General features: G+C 44.1%; 1 protein-coding gene across 1 annotated transcript in view; it reads right to left on the bottom strand.

Annotated features, from left to right (window-relative positions):
- Nucleotides 1-2,046: 2,046 nt before the first annotated feature.
- The window catches only part of RAB32 (RAB32, member RAS oncogene family), a 107,538-nt gene continuing 96,620 nt past the window's right edge, over nucleotides 2,047-12,964 (bottom strand). The window contains exons 2-3 of the mRNA XM_077283073.1: nucleotides 8,742-9,022; nucleotides 2,047-3,265 (exon numbers count right to left, since the gene is read on the bottom strand). Of these exons, the coding sequence (XP_077139188.1) occupies nucleotides 3,116-3,265; nucleotides 8,742-9,022 (431 nt within the window). The 3' untranslated portion in view covers nucleotides 2,047-3,115. The remainder of the gene's footprint in view (nucleotides 3,266-8,741; nucleotides 9,023-12,964) is intronic.

The raw sequence follows: 12,964 nt of genomic DNA, 5'->3' as shown, positions 1-12,964 counted from the left end.
TGTTATTGCCTAACACTCCCTGATGTGGCGCGGTCCTCTGCTTTTACTCTTATCGTAGAAGGGTAGCTGTGTCTGTCAGCACAGTGTCCAGAGCATGGAGCACATACCAGGAGACATGGAGGGGGTCGTAGGAGGGTAACAACCCAGCAACAGGACCGCTACCACCTTTGTGCAAGGAGGAACAGTAGGAGCACTGGGGCAGAGCCCTGAAAAATGACTTCAAGCAGGCCACTAATATCCACGTGTCTCCTCAAACTGTCAGAAACAGAGGGTGGTATGGGGGCCCGCCGTCCACAAGTAGGCATTGTTTTTACAGCCCAACACCTTGCAGGATGATTGACATTTGCCAGAGAACACCCAGATTGGCAAATGAAACACTGCTGCGCTATGCTCTTCATGGATAAGCGCAGGTTTAGACTGAGCACATGTGACACACAAGACAGTCTGGAAATGCCATGGAGAATGTCCTGGTGCCTTCAACATCTTCCAGCATGACCAGTTTGGCTGTGGGTCAGCATTTCTTTGGAGGTCCATACAATCCTCCATGTGCTTGTCAGTGGTACCCGGACTGCCATTAGGTACCAGAATGAGATCCTGAGACCATATGTTAGGTGCACTGGGCCCTGGGTTCCTTCTGATGCATGACAATGCTAGGCCTCATGTGATGGAAGTGTATCAGCAGTTCCTTCATCATGAAGCCATTGATTGATGCTATGGACTGGCCTGTCCGTGCCCCAGACCTGAGAAAGGAGGGAAAAAAAAAGGGAACATCATGCCTCATTCCAAACCCCAATGCCATGCTGCACAACATACTGTCCAGGAGTTGACTGATGCTTTAAGCCAGGTCCAGGAGGAGATCCCTCAGGAGAGCAACTGCCCCCTCATCAGGACCATGTCCAGGAATTGTAGGCAGGTAATACAGTCACATGAAGGCCACACACACTACTGATCATTTCCTTGTCATCTGGCATTTCCACTGAAGTTGGAGCAGCCTGCAATTTGATTTTCCATTTTAATTTTGAGTATCATTCCAAATACAGACCTATACTGGATATTAATTTTGATTTACATTGATCTGTTTAGGTTTTATTGTTCTCAATGCAGTCAGCTGTGAATAAAGATTTGCAACTGGAATAATTTTCAGTGATGTTTTGGATGTGGTACTTTAGTGTTCCCTTTATTTTTTTGAGCAGTGTGCATGCATACACCCATCTGATACTTGCTTAAACTAGTCAGTCAGTCATACAAGACACTCAGCTACTATAAAAATCTTGTATTTATTGTATAAACCTGCTCCTGGTGTGCAAAAAGGCTCTTCATTCCCTTATGCAAAATAGGGTGCCAAGCTTCACGCTCTGAGCAATCCAACATCTCAGGAGAAAAGCATGTGCCTGTGCTCACGACTGCAGCTGCTCCACTATAGTACAGGCGCATTCAGACATCTGTGCAAATCGGTACACAATGCATTGACTGCCCGCAAACCCCCCGACCAGAATGCTACTGCTCCATAGAAATATATTAAGCTGTCACACAAAGTAGGAAGACCTGTGGCTAGTCCCTGCATTGTGGTTGGAACCTGGACTGATTTGCAAAAGTGTCTGAATGCACGCTATCAGCGAGTGAGCATAGACACCAACTTTCTCCTGATATAACAGACTCTGGGCAAGCCATCCCTGCTCATCAGAGAGGTAGGCAGGGGTGAACTTCCAATATATAGCTGCAAATGTTTGCAAGGAATTAAAGGGAGTCTATAGCATAAGATTTATATATTGAGCTGAAAAGCAGTAAAGCACGGCATCGGCTTGTGGCAGCCCAGAATTTGATTGGGTTTGCCAACCAAGCCACAGTTTGGGACCCATTTATATACCACAATTTAAAAGAAAATGTTTACTCAATCTCGACAATTTATTTGAAGTGCACCATTTAACTTATGCAATGCATCTGGAGTTTGCCAATGCCTGCACAGGCAAAAATGGAAAAGAAACCGATCCATCAAATGTTTAATTCATATTCACCTAATTCTGGAATAAACAAAACAATAGAATATATATTTGTAGCAGGTTTTAATACCTTGGAGATTTGATAATGTTACAAAAGAAAATGAAACATTGTTATTGGAAAAAACTTCTCTATGAGTAGAATGCAAGCTAGCTATTGGTTAGACAAAAATACACAGCTGTATAACAAAGGTCCCCAAAATTGGCTTCAGATATACATATTTGTTCAAACCTTCTTAAGTAAGGCATGGTTTACAAAAAGGGATTGGCACCATTCCTGTGATCCTAGAGTAGTGTCCTTGGTGGTCACATCACACTGCTATATCTTGTGACAGCTGCAGCTAATCAGCAAATGCTGATCGGTGGTAGCGGTCATGTGACATAGGAACAGCCACTGTCTGGGAGGCAAGTTTGAAGGTTTTTTTTTCCCCATGATGGGCAGTGAAGATATTAAGAACAACCTGTCCAGTGATTGACAACTCCTTTAATTTACAGTTATTGTCTTGTCTATTAAGGAAAGTTGACCAAAGCCATTTTATCAAACAAATCGCAACTAGTCAAATATCAGCCCTCCATGATTAAAACAGAAATATAAATGAACACTGGGTCATAACATACTTTTGTGATCCACCACTTCATACAGGTCCCATGTTACATTCTACCAATAAACTCTAGAACAGGATCATATAGGCCAAGTGTGGCAGACTGCACCATAAATACAACGGCTAACCAAATAAATAGGAGTGGCTAACAATACCAAGCACCAAGGCTGGCAGCAGTTTACAAACTGCATAAAATGCAGCAACAGATGACACAAACACGAGCAGTAACCTAAAGGTGTATACACAATTCAAAACATTGTTCTTCAAAATAGTAATATAAAACTGACATGGTGGGTATGGCTTTCAGATCATGGTTAGATATAAAACTGCCAAGGTTTAGCAGCAAACAGCTTTAAACTTGCAAGCCAGTATTTACACTATTAATACACAGTCATTAAACCCTACACAAAGAACAATCATGTAAACGGTATCATCCAGATATAAGAGCTGATCGACATCGGGGGCATTTTGCAGCAGTCTCGTCAGGTTTGGCTTCCTCCTTCGCTGCGTTCATCGTTAACAGCACTGGGATTTACTTTCTGCTGGCATGGTTTCTTGGTCAAGCTGCACACTGCTGACATCGTTTTCTTCCACAGGAAAGTTCTTGGAGTTTGTGAGAATGTTGTCTACCAAGCAGCGAGCAGCGTCATCAATGTTAACGTTATCCTGAAACAAAAACACAGAATTCATCATACGTAAGAATTATCTACAGATGAAACTAAGGAAAGGAGCTTTGATTGCTGGACTGGAAATTGTCCAAATGATGGGCAGATTCACAAACTAGTGATACTAAAGCCGGGTAAATCAATTTGTCCATTGTAGATTGTCTACTTCCTGTGTAAACCTCCACATACCAAATTGTTGGATGTTAAAAAATGCAGCAATAAAGGAATTCTTGAAGCCAAAAGCAGACAGGACTTGACCCTTCAAAAAGTAACAGACTATTTTTGAGGTGCAGGGTGTTGTGAAAAAAAAAAATATATATATATAATAAGGTCTTAGTATTTGTTAGTTTTACCCCTTACTGACCCCAACTGTCCTTTTTTCTGGGCATCAGAGGCATTTCTCCAGTCCAAGCAGCAACTCTGGCAAGCAGGGCAAAATCCTAAATGTGTATTTTACACAGACAGTATTCTGCCAAATCCGGCCAGTTTGAGCAATAGTCACGGGACCGATCATATGCGAGGTGGATGCTTGCAGTCACATGCCAGATGCCTTCTCTTCCCATTTCTCTCAGTGTAGCCTTGAGAAAAGCAGTAAGAGATGGTAGTCAGCTGGTGACCACAAGTATGCAAATCACATGAGTCCGCTGACTACCACGCAGCTGGAATCAGGAAAAGGCCATTGTTTACATTGAAATTTTTATTTTTTTTTCGTTTGACATATCAGTGTCTGGTGTTAAAAATGACAATTCGAAAGCTTCTCAAATTCTCACACTTGACACACTGGCTTTTTTTTTTTTTCTAAGGGTGTGTCCACGGTCAGTAAACGCTGCTTGTTTGACGCTGCAGCGTCAAACACGCAACGTCCAGATGTTCCAGCATAGTGGAGGGGATTTTTTGAAATCCCGTGTCCACTATGCGTGGAAACCCGCACGTGGCGGGCCTGCGACTCCGGACATGCTGCGCGTCTTTTCAGATCGCAGCATGTCCGTACACCTTGCGGGGACGCAGCGTCCCTGCAAGGCATAACACAGGGCCCTATGGGAGGGGGGCGATGATCCCGGATGTGTACAGTTAACACATCCGGCATCATCGCGTCCCAGAAGGGGGCAGGGCTTAGCGCCGAGCGGCTTTGCTGCTCCGGCGATACCGCCGGCCATCCTGAACGTGGACACGCAGCCTTAGACTCCATTCCTTTTGTGTCAGGAAACAAAACACATACATAGCCACAAAGGTTGTATCCCAACCCTATGTTTTTTATTAAACTATTCAATGAGCATGTGCAAATGTTAATGTGAAGGGAGGGGGAATAGGGTCAGATACACCATCTCCTAAATGTGGATCCTGTGCCATCAGCTGTGAATATTGGCGCTATCAGTCATTGTAATCCTGCCTCTGATAATATGGAATCTCGCTGAATAGTTATGAGCCTCAAACAGTCAATGTGTTCCAGCTGCCTAACAGCTTCAAGACATGCAGCCGCTGGGACTCAAATATATTCGAGCACGCCGAAGACAGTCAGTTAGCACCCGAGCATGTTCGTCTTCACAACTGCTGATCATTCTTCCAGAAAGCACAGGACACAGACTTACCAATTGGTGGTCATTCTATTTGCTGCTGTCTGACTGTGTAAGCAGGCAAACGATGCCCATAGAGTTATCTATACTAGATCGCTAAGAGCACATAGGCTGCCATCTTTCTCAGTAGTGCAAGTCCTGTTTACATAGGACGATGCACCACTGAGTGACAATCTCATGCTGCACAAAAGATCGTTTCACTCAATGATGAATGAAACCCTTCTTCAGGTTTAAGCCAGCCTTTCTACATGGCAAAATAATCTTATATCGAGCTTTTTTAACGTTTGCTTACAATTATCCTGTAGGGTAAAATGCCCCTTAGAATGCTAAAAGAAATCCTGTGTGGCCAGATTTAAGAAAATACATTTCATAAAGTAATAGTAAAATGAAAAAAATTAAATTAAATTCACGCAACACTAAAACCTGATTTAGATAGGTCACTTTCTTAGAACAAAGTAGGACGCAAATCACTTTACTCAAGAATGGGCCTGTTACCACTAGAAATACATCTACCGTAAATGATTTTCTTAAAAGCACAACTCCAGCATTTTTATTTTACCGATGGAGTAATGTCACTAATTTGGGTTCCCTGCCCCTAATATTTAACGCCACCAGATTGACCTGTTAAGGCCCCGTCTCACATAGCGAGATCGCAAGCGAGATCGCTGCTGAGTCACAAGTTTTGTGACGCAACAGCGACCTCAGTAGCGATCTCGCTATGTGTGACACGTACCAGCGATCAGGCCCCTGCTGCGAGATCGCTGGTCGTGTCAGAATGGCCTGGACCTTTTTTTGGTCGTTGAGGTCCCGCTGACATCGCTGAATCGGTGTGTGTGACACCGATCCAGCGATGTCTTCACTGGTAACCAGGGTAAACATCGGGTTACTAAGCGCAGGGCCGCGCTTAGTAACCCGATGTTTACCCTGGTTACCAGCGTAAATGTAAAAAAAAACAAACAGTACATACTCACCATCTGTTGCCCGTCAGGTCCCTTGGCGTCTGCTTCCTGCTCTGACTGAGCCGCCGTAAAGTGAGAGCACAGCAGTGACGTCACCGCTGCGCTCTGCTCTCACTGCAGCAGTCATCGGCAGATTGTGACCTGCCAGAAAGCTCCAGTGTTTGCTGGGTGAGCCGGAGGTCACTTCTTAATGCAAGTTTATGTGAGCCAGAAAGAGGCCCTCACAGACTTCCACTAAGAGCTTGTGACAGTAGTTACCTCTGACTCAAGAAAGGAGAGACGCCAGGAACAGGTGAAGAATACTGCTGGAAAGTTAGAAGACTAGGGGCAGGGAACTTACATTAGTGGCACCACTCCTGTGCTGGAATATACAAAAACAAACGCTGGAGTGGTGCTTTAATGGAATAAAACTTTTGTTTAATGGATGCCCAGGTGTCTGACAGATTTAGATCCCTACCCAACTTCACTAGACAGACAATACCTATATAGGTCAATGCAGAAGACGTTCTTTACAGATTTTGATTAAGGGGTTTATAAAATACACCAAGACAACAAAAGGCATACAAAGCTATCAAATCCATTATTCTCTGTGCAGGTTTCCCAAGATTTAATTAGTCATTTTCTCTGAGCAAATATTTATAATACATCATTCAATTATCCTGTAAGCGTTTACACATTACGGAGAAAATAAAAAAAAATATTCTACGCCACTTCCAGATTAAACGGCTTGTTTGTACAAATTAATAGAACGTTTCCTAATACAGATTGCCTACATCATTTATATAAACCAGAGCACATTTGTTTCATATCTTCAGATTGTAAAATTCATAAATAAAACAAAGCCTTTATCTTAACAGTAATACATTTAGTTAAGAAAACTGATGCCTGCTGTAGAAAAGGCCATATTAAAACCTACTTTTGTTACATGATTATTTTGCGTCAGATTTCACCCTTTGAAAAGAAACTGGTGAAATCCACAGCAAACAAGGAAGAAAGTCTGATTTCTAGGCCATGTTCACACGTTGTGTTTTTGCTGTTTTTTAATGCAAATTGTAAGCTGCGTTGTGCAGTACCAGCAAAGCCCTCAAGATTCCAGAAATCTCATGCACACACATTGGTTTTCTTTTCTTGATTTGGAAAACTGCTGCGTTTTTGCAAACTGCACCATGTCACCTCTTTCAGCGTTCTTGCAGCATTATTTCACCCACAGGAAGCAATGGGCAAGCGAAAAAAACACAGCAAAAAATGCAGGTATCAGATTTTGCTTAAGGAAGTTGCATCATGATTTTCAGGGAGCACTAAAAGTTATCAGCATGTACAAGAGAACAAAAACGCAGCAAATACACAGCAAAACCTGCTTTACTGTAGCGGCTTTGAGCAGGTTTTACCGGCAGAAAACAAAACATAGAAAAAAGCGCAATGTGTGAAAATACTTTTAAAGGGTTTGTTGTAACCAACTTATCCCCTATTGATAGGATAGTGAATAATTAATTGTGGATGATCTTCACCGATTGGAAACAGAGACATCTGAATGGGGCAGAGGTCGAACATATACACTTCACCTTCAGTCAGGATCTATGGGAATTGCAGAAATAGCTGCAAGCTGCCAGTCCATAAAGGAGCTGGAGTGTGCATGCCCAGCCCTTACGCCATATAAATGGGGCTCTATAGAGTTCTGCTATCCCTGCAGTTGGAACCCCATTGATAAATAGGTTCTCTATCCTCCAATCAAATTCTTAATCAAGTCAAGTTACTATTTATTAAGCAAGTTTTCAGACCCTTTTGAATGGAAATGGCTCGGAGACGGATTTCCCAAGGTTCTATCCATACCATGCTATATGCTATACACATTCAGTATACGAGTTCTCAAGCTCCCTGTGTATATGCTGAAAATCAGTACATACTGCGCAATAGAAAACTGCCCCCCCAACACGAATATCTATGAGTAACTGTGGCATACGTTAGCAGAATTGGGTATATCCATGTACAGCAGTAAGAATGATGGTATTAGGCTCTGTTCACACAGGGGTGTATGTCAGGAGGGTTTATCACGCTGTTGCTTCATTATGCAAGTTTAATGACCTTAAGTACAATGACGAGGTTAGGCTAGTTTCACACTAGCGTTTTGAGGAGCTGCAGAGGGCTGCGGACTCCTCCGTGAAGCCCTGCCCTCGGCCGCACCTCCGCCGCTAGCTCCACCTACTTCTGCATGCGGCCTGCGTACCTATCTTTAACATTAGGTACGCAGGTCGTGCCGCTTTATGCGGATGCTTCCGCATGCGTCGTTTTGACGTTGCAGCGACCAGCGTACAACGCAGCTTGTAGCAATTTTTTTTTTCTCTGAATCGTCAAAACGACGCATGCCGAAGCATCCGCATAAAGCGGCACAACCTGCGTACCTAATGTTAAAGATAGGTACTGAGGCCGCATGCAGATGTAGGTGGAGCTAGCAGCCGAGGGCGGGGCTTCACGGAGGAAATCCGCAGCTCCTCGAAATGCTAGTGTGAAACTAGCCTTAGTCTACGTTCACATTAGCGTTCGGCGCCGCAGCGTCGCCGCATGCGTCATGCGCCCCTATATTTAACATGGGGGTGCATGGACATGCGTTGTGCTGCGTTTTGCGACGCATGCGTTTTTTTGGCCGCAAGCGTTGGGCGCAGAGAACGCAGCAAGTTGCATTTTTTTTGCGTCCAACTTTCGGCAAAAAAGGACGCATGCGTCGCAAAACGCAGCGTTTTAGCGTGCGTTTTGTTGCGTTTTTGTTTGCGTTGTGCGTTGTGTCGCCGACGCAGCGGCACACAACGCAAATGTGAACGTAGCCTAACTGCTGATTTACTGAAAAATTCTGCCCCTGATCACTCCTAACTGGTATTCATTTAACAACCTCCTCTTATCTATCTTTGGAAGAAACTTTTACTTGAGGTAATTTGTTAAATGTAGTTACCTTTGCAGAGGTTTCAAACCAGGCAACAAAACCATTTTCTTTACAGAAGTGGTCCATCTGAGAGGGACTCTGTGTGCTGTTCTCTCTTTTTTGGTCACATTTATTTGCAAGAAGAATAGCAGGTATGGGACCACCATTCGGAAGGTGAACTTTGTTATCCAGGTCAGATTTCCACTTTGTGATGGCTTCAAAGGTGGAACCTCGGGTTACATCAAAAACTACAAAGGCACCCACTGCTTCCTTGTAGTACACTCTGGTCATGTTCCCAAACCTTTCTTGTCCTAGGAAAAAAAAAAAAAAATGATAACAATTTAGGAGAAAAATGGTATTAGTACCAAGCTGTACATTGCTATCTTAATTCAGTGTGATTTCACAAAATGCTGTTGCTAGAACTAAAGTGGAGAGAAATGTCGAGAGTATTTAGCAAGGTAAATACATTTCCACTAGAAAACTGCTTTTCCATTTGTGACCCACTAGTGATATCCTGAGATTGGATCAGTCAAGCTAGGGAAGGTACCAGTGCACACTAGGGTTGAGCGAAACGGATCGGACATTTTCAAAAGTCGCCGACTTTCAGCAAAGTCGGGTTTCATGAAACCCGACCCGATCCCACTGTGGGATCGGCCATGCGGTCGGCGATCTTCGCGCCAAAGTCGCGTTTCATATGACGCTTTCCCCGCCATTTTTTCAGCCAATGAAGAAGTGTGGGCAGCGTGATGACATAGGTTCCGGCTCGCTTTGTACGGCGTCACAGGGGGTAAAACCGCCATTTTAACGTTTGGTATATAGCGATGAGAGAGTGAGAGAGAGAGTGAGAGTGAGAGTGAGAGAGAGAGGGAGGGGGAGGGGGAGAGCGAGAGAAAAAAAAAACAAAAAAACCATTAACCTGCATTGGGTTTCGTGTTTCGGTTGGCCCCCGACTTTTCACAATAATCGGCCGATTTAACACGATCCGACTTTCGAGACAGTCGGGTTTCACGAGACCCGACTCGATCCTAAAAAAGCAAAGGTCGCTCAACCCTAGTGCACACTCCTAATTTCTTGTGCCAAAATACACCCAATTTCTTTTAGCTTTGCTTCACCAGCTAATGCGATCTTAAAATGTAAGCCACAAGTGACCTAAAGCATTGTTCCCTAACCACAGTCCTCAAGAGCCACCAAGAAATCAGGTTTTTTTAAGATGAGGACAGAGCTGTAGTTGTGGAACATGGACCAAAAGCAGCCTATTAAAAAAAATATATAAATATTTCTGGTTGCACAATATTTAACCTTTAATTTTTCATAAAAAGGTCTTATACTAGTTGCGCAAGCATCTTATCTTTTCTACTGTGTGCTCAGAGGGATCATAGGCTTCCTCTTCTTACAAATGGACTAAGGCTTCTTTCATATTTCCATCGGTAAGCGGCCGTCGCTAAGCGTCGGCGCGACGTACCGACGGACGTTGTTAAAAATTCTGCAAAACGTGGGCAGCGGATGCAGTTTTTCAACGCATCCGCTGCCCATTCTAAAGTCCCGGGGAGGAGGGCGCGGAGTTCCGGCCACACATGCGCAGTAGGAATTGCAGGACCCGACGTACGAAAAAAATGTTCCCTTGAACGTTTTTTTCGCTACGACGGTCCACCAAATACAGACGCATCCAGTGCACGACATATGGAACGTGTGTCCATATGTCGGGATGCGTCGGTAATACAAGTCTATGTGCAAAAAACGTATCCTGCGGGCAACTTTGCAGGATGCGTTTTTTGCACAGAACGACGTATTGCAACAGAAGCAAAAGCCGGAAATGTGAAAGTAGCCTAAGCCATCTGCCATCTCCTTCCATAGCTTATAGCAGGGGCATCTCCCTTCTGTTTGTTGATACTAATCTGGATTTTTTGGTGAATGAAAAGACTGGGGGGGGGGGGGGGTGACAGGTTCCCTTTAAAGAGGACCATTCACCAAAATTGTTCAATACAATAGTGGCCGAAGAGTGGAATAGGATTTTTTGTGCTTTGGAGGGGACCTGTCACCCCCAAAATCGAAGGTGAGCTAAGCCCACCGGCATCAGGGGCTTATCTACAGAATTCTGGAATGCTGTAGATAAGCCCCAGATGTATCCTGAAAGATGAGAAAGAGGTTAGATTATACTCACCCAGGGGCGGTCCCGCTGTGGTTCTGGGTCCGATGGGCATCGCGGTCCGGTCCCTCCCATCTTCTTACGATGACATCCTCTTCTTGCATTTAAGCCGCGGCTCCGGCGCAGGCGTACTTTGTCCTGTTGAGGGCAGAGCAAAGTACTGCAGTGCGCAGGCGCTGGGAAAGGTCAGAGAGGCCCGAAGCCTGCACACTTCAGTACTTTGCTCTGTCCTCAACAGGGCAGACAAAGTACACCTGCGCATGAGCCGCAGCGTGAAGATAAGAAGAGGACGTCATCGTAAGAAGATGGGAGGCGCTGGACCGGACCGCGACGCCCATCGTATGGGGACCGCCCCTGGGTGAGTATAATCTAATCTCATCTTTCAGGTTACATCGGGGGCTTATCTACAGCATTACAGAATGCTGTAGATAAGCCTCTGATGCCATTGGGCTTAGCTCACCTTCCATTTTGGGGGTGACAGGTTCCCTTTAAGTCGCCTTTCATTGTCGAAATATTAGCAAAGTATTTGGCACGTCTCTGGACAGGCAAATGATGCTGAATAGTTAGAAGTGCATGCCCGCAGCAAAAATCTCTGATAACTCACCAAGTGCCACACACCTTATTTACAGATATCTGTGATAGAAAGGTGAAGCTTAAAAAAGGGGGAAAATTTTATTCTGCTCTGCAGTTACTATTACATTTGGGAGTCTAGTTCAATGTGAAAAATCTGGTGTAAGGTCCTGTTTAAGACAACTAGAAAGTGACGCAAGTTTTTGAAGCAATATATTACAAGGCGTTAAAATTATGTTTTTGTGTGAAAATTTCTAGTATAGAAAAACGATCATGAGTTGCACTGTAAGGCTTTGTTTCCCAATCAGTATTTGGAGGGTTTTTGACATTGTAGAATTTCGGCATCTATTATGTAAATTAGATTACTTGCATTGTTTCATTGCATTTGTGTGCATCTTTTAAACAAGCGGTTTTTTGTTTGTTGTGTCATGTTTTAAATAAAGCAGTTTAATTTTTGAAGCTTCCTGGTATTTGACATTCTTAAGTGCAGATGCGCTTGTGATGCATTTCCGCAGAAGAACACACTAAAAACTCATTTGCGTTTTTTTTTTTACCTGAAGATTTTTTGCTTGTAATGCAAGTCTATGGAGACATTCCGTACAGAAAACTCAGCATTCCCGCAAGAGAATGATCAGAGTGTTGAACTAAGAACCTCATGTTCAGTAATATATATTTTGCCTAGCGGCATTATATCAACATATGAATTTTTGGAGGTGCGGTTCATGCTTTTTTGTATTTTGTGTGTATAGCATGTTGTTCCCCTTTCTTGGACCAGCACTCCTCCCATTTGGCACAGGTGATTTTAAATTAGCAGGAGACTGCAAGGAAATGGTTCCAGCCTATTTTTGCTCTCACTTGAGAGCTTGAAGAAGGCGAGTTTCAACGCTCCTTTCATTTGGCATTGGTGATGTGTGGCAGCCATGGTTGCTGTGGTCTGGAGTCATGAGGAATTAGTCTTGCAGCATGGGTGCTGGGAGGAGGCGCCAGGCTGCCCGCCCTGCTGGTACATTGTTGTTGAGGCAATGGCCAACACACAACTCCGCTCCGTTAGGGCGATAGGAACCCACTGAGAGGTTTGCCGTGACGCAACACAGTCTGATCAGAATGTTAAACTAAGAACCTCCTGTTCAGTAATGTATATTTTGCCTAGCAGCATTAGATCAACGTATGAATTTTTGGAGGTGCGGTCCATGCTATTTTTTGGTGTATTCTGGCAAGAGAAACAGACATGCTGCGGATTGGAAAACCGCACTGCAGGCGTGTTTCCGCAGCATAAAAGAAGTACCTAATTAGGATTTCTATAAATCCCATCTACAGTAGTTTGCTGGTACAGTCAGGCTATGTGCACACGCTGCGGATTTGCCGCTGTTTTCCATGTGTTGTACAGTACCACGTAAACATATGGAAAACAAAATCCGCAGTGCACATTCTGCGGGAAAAAAAAATGCGCGGAAACGCTGCAGTCTTTTTTCCGCAGCATGTCATTTCTTTGTGCGGATTCCGCAGCGGTGTACACCTGCTCCATAATAGAAATCCG

The sequence above is a fragment of the Ranitomeya variabilis genome, chromosome 2, assembly GCF_051348905.1.
Source record: "Ranitomeya variabilis isolate aRanVar5 chromosome 2, aRanVar5.hap1, whole genome shotgun sequence".
Lineage (NCBI taxonomy): Eukaryota > Metazoa > Chordata > Amphibia > Anura > Dendrobatidae > Ranitomeya > Ranitomeya variabilis.
Note: the sequence above shows the minus strand (reverse complement) of the source record. Positions and strands in the feature narration are given on the sequence as shown.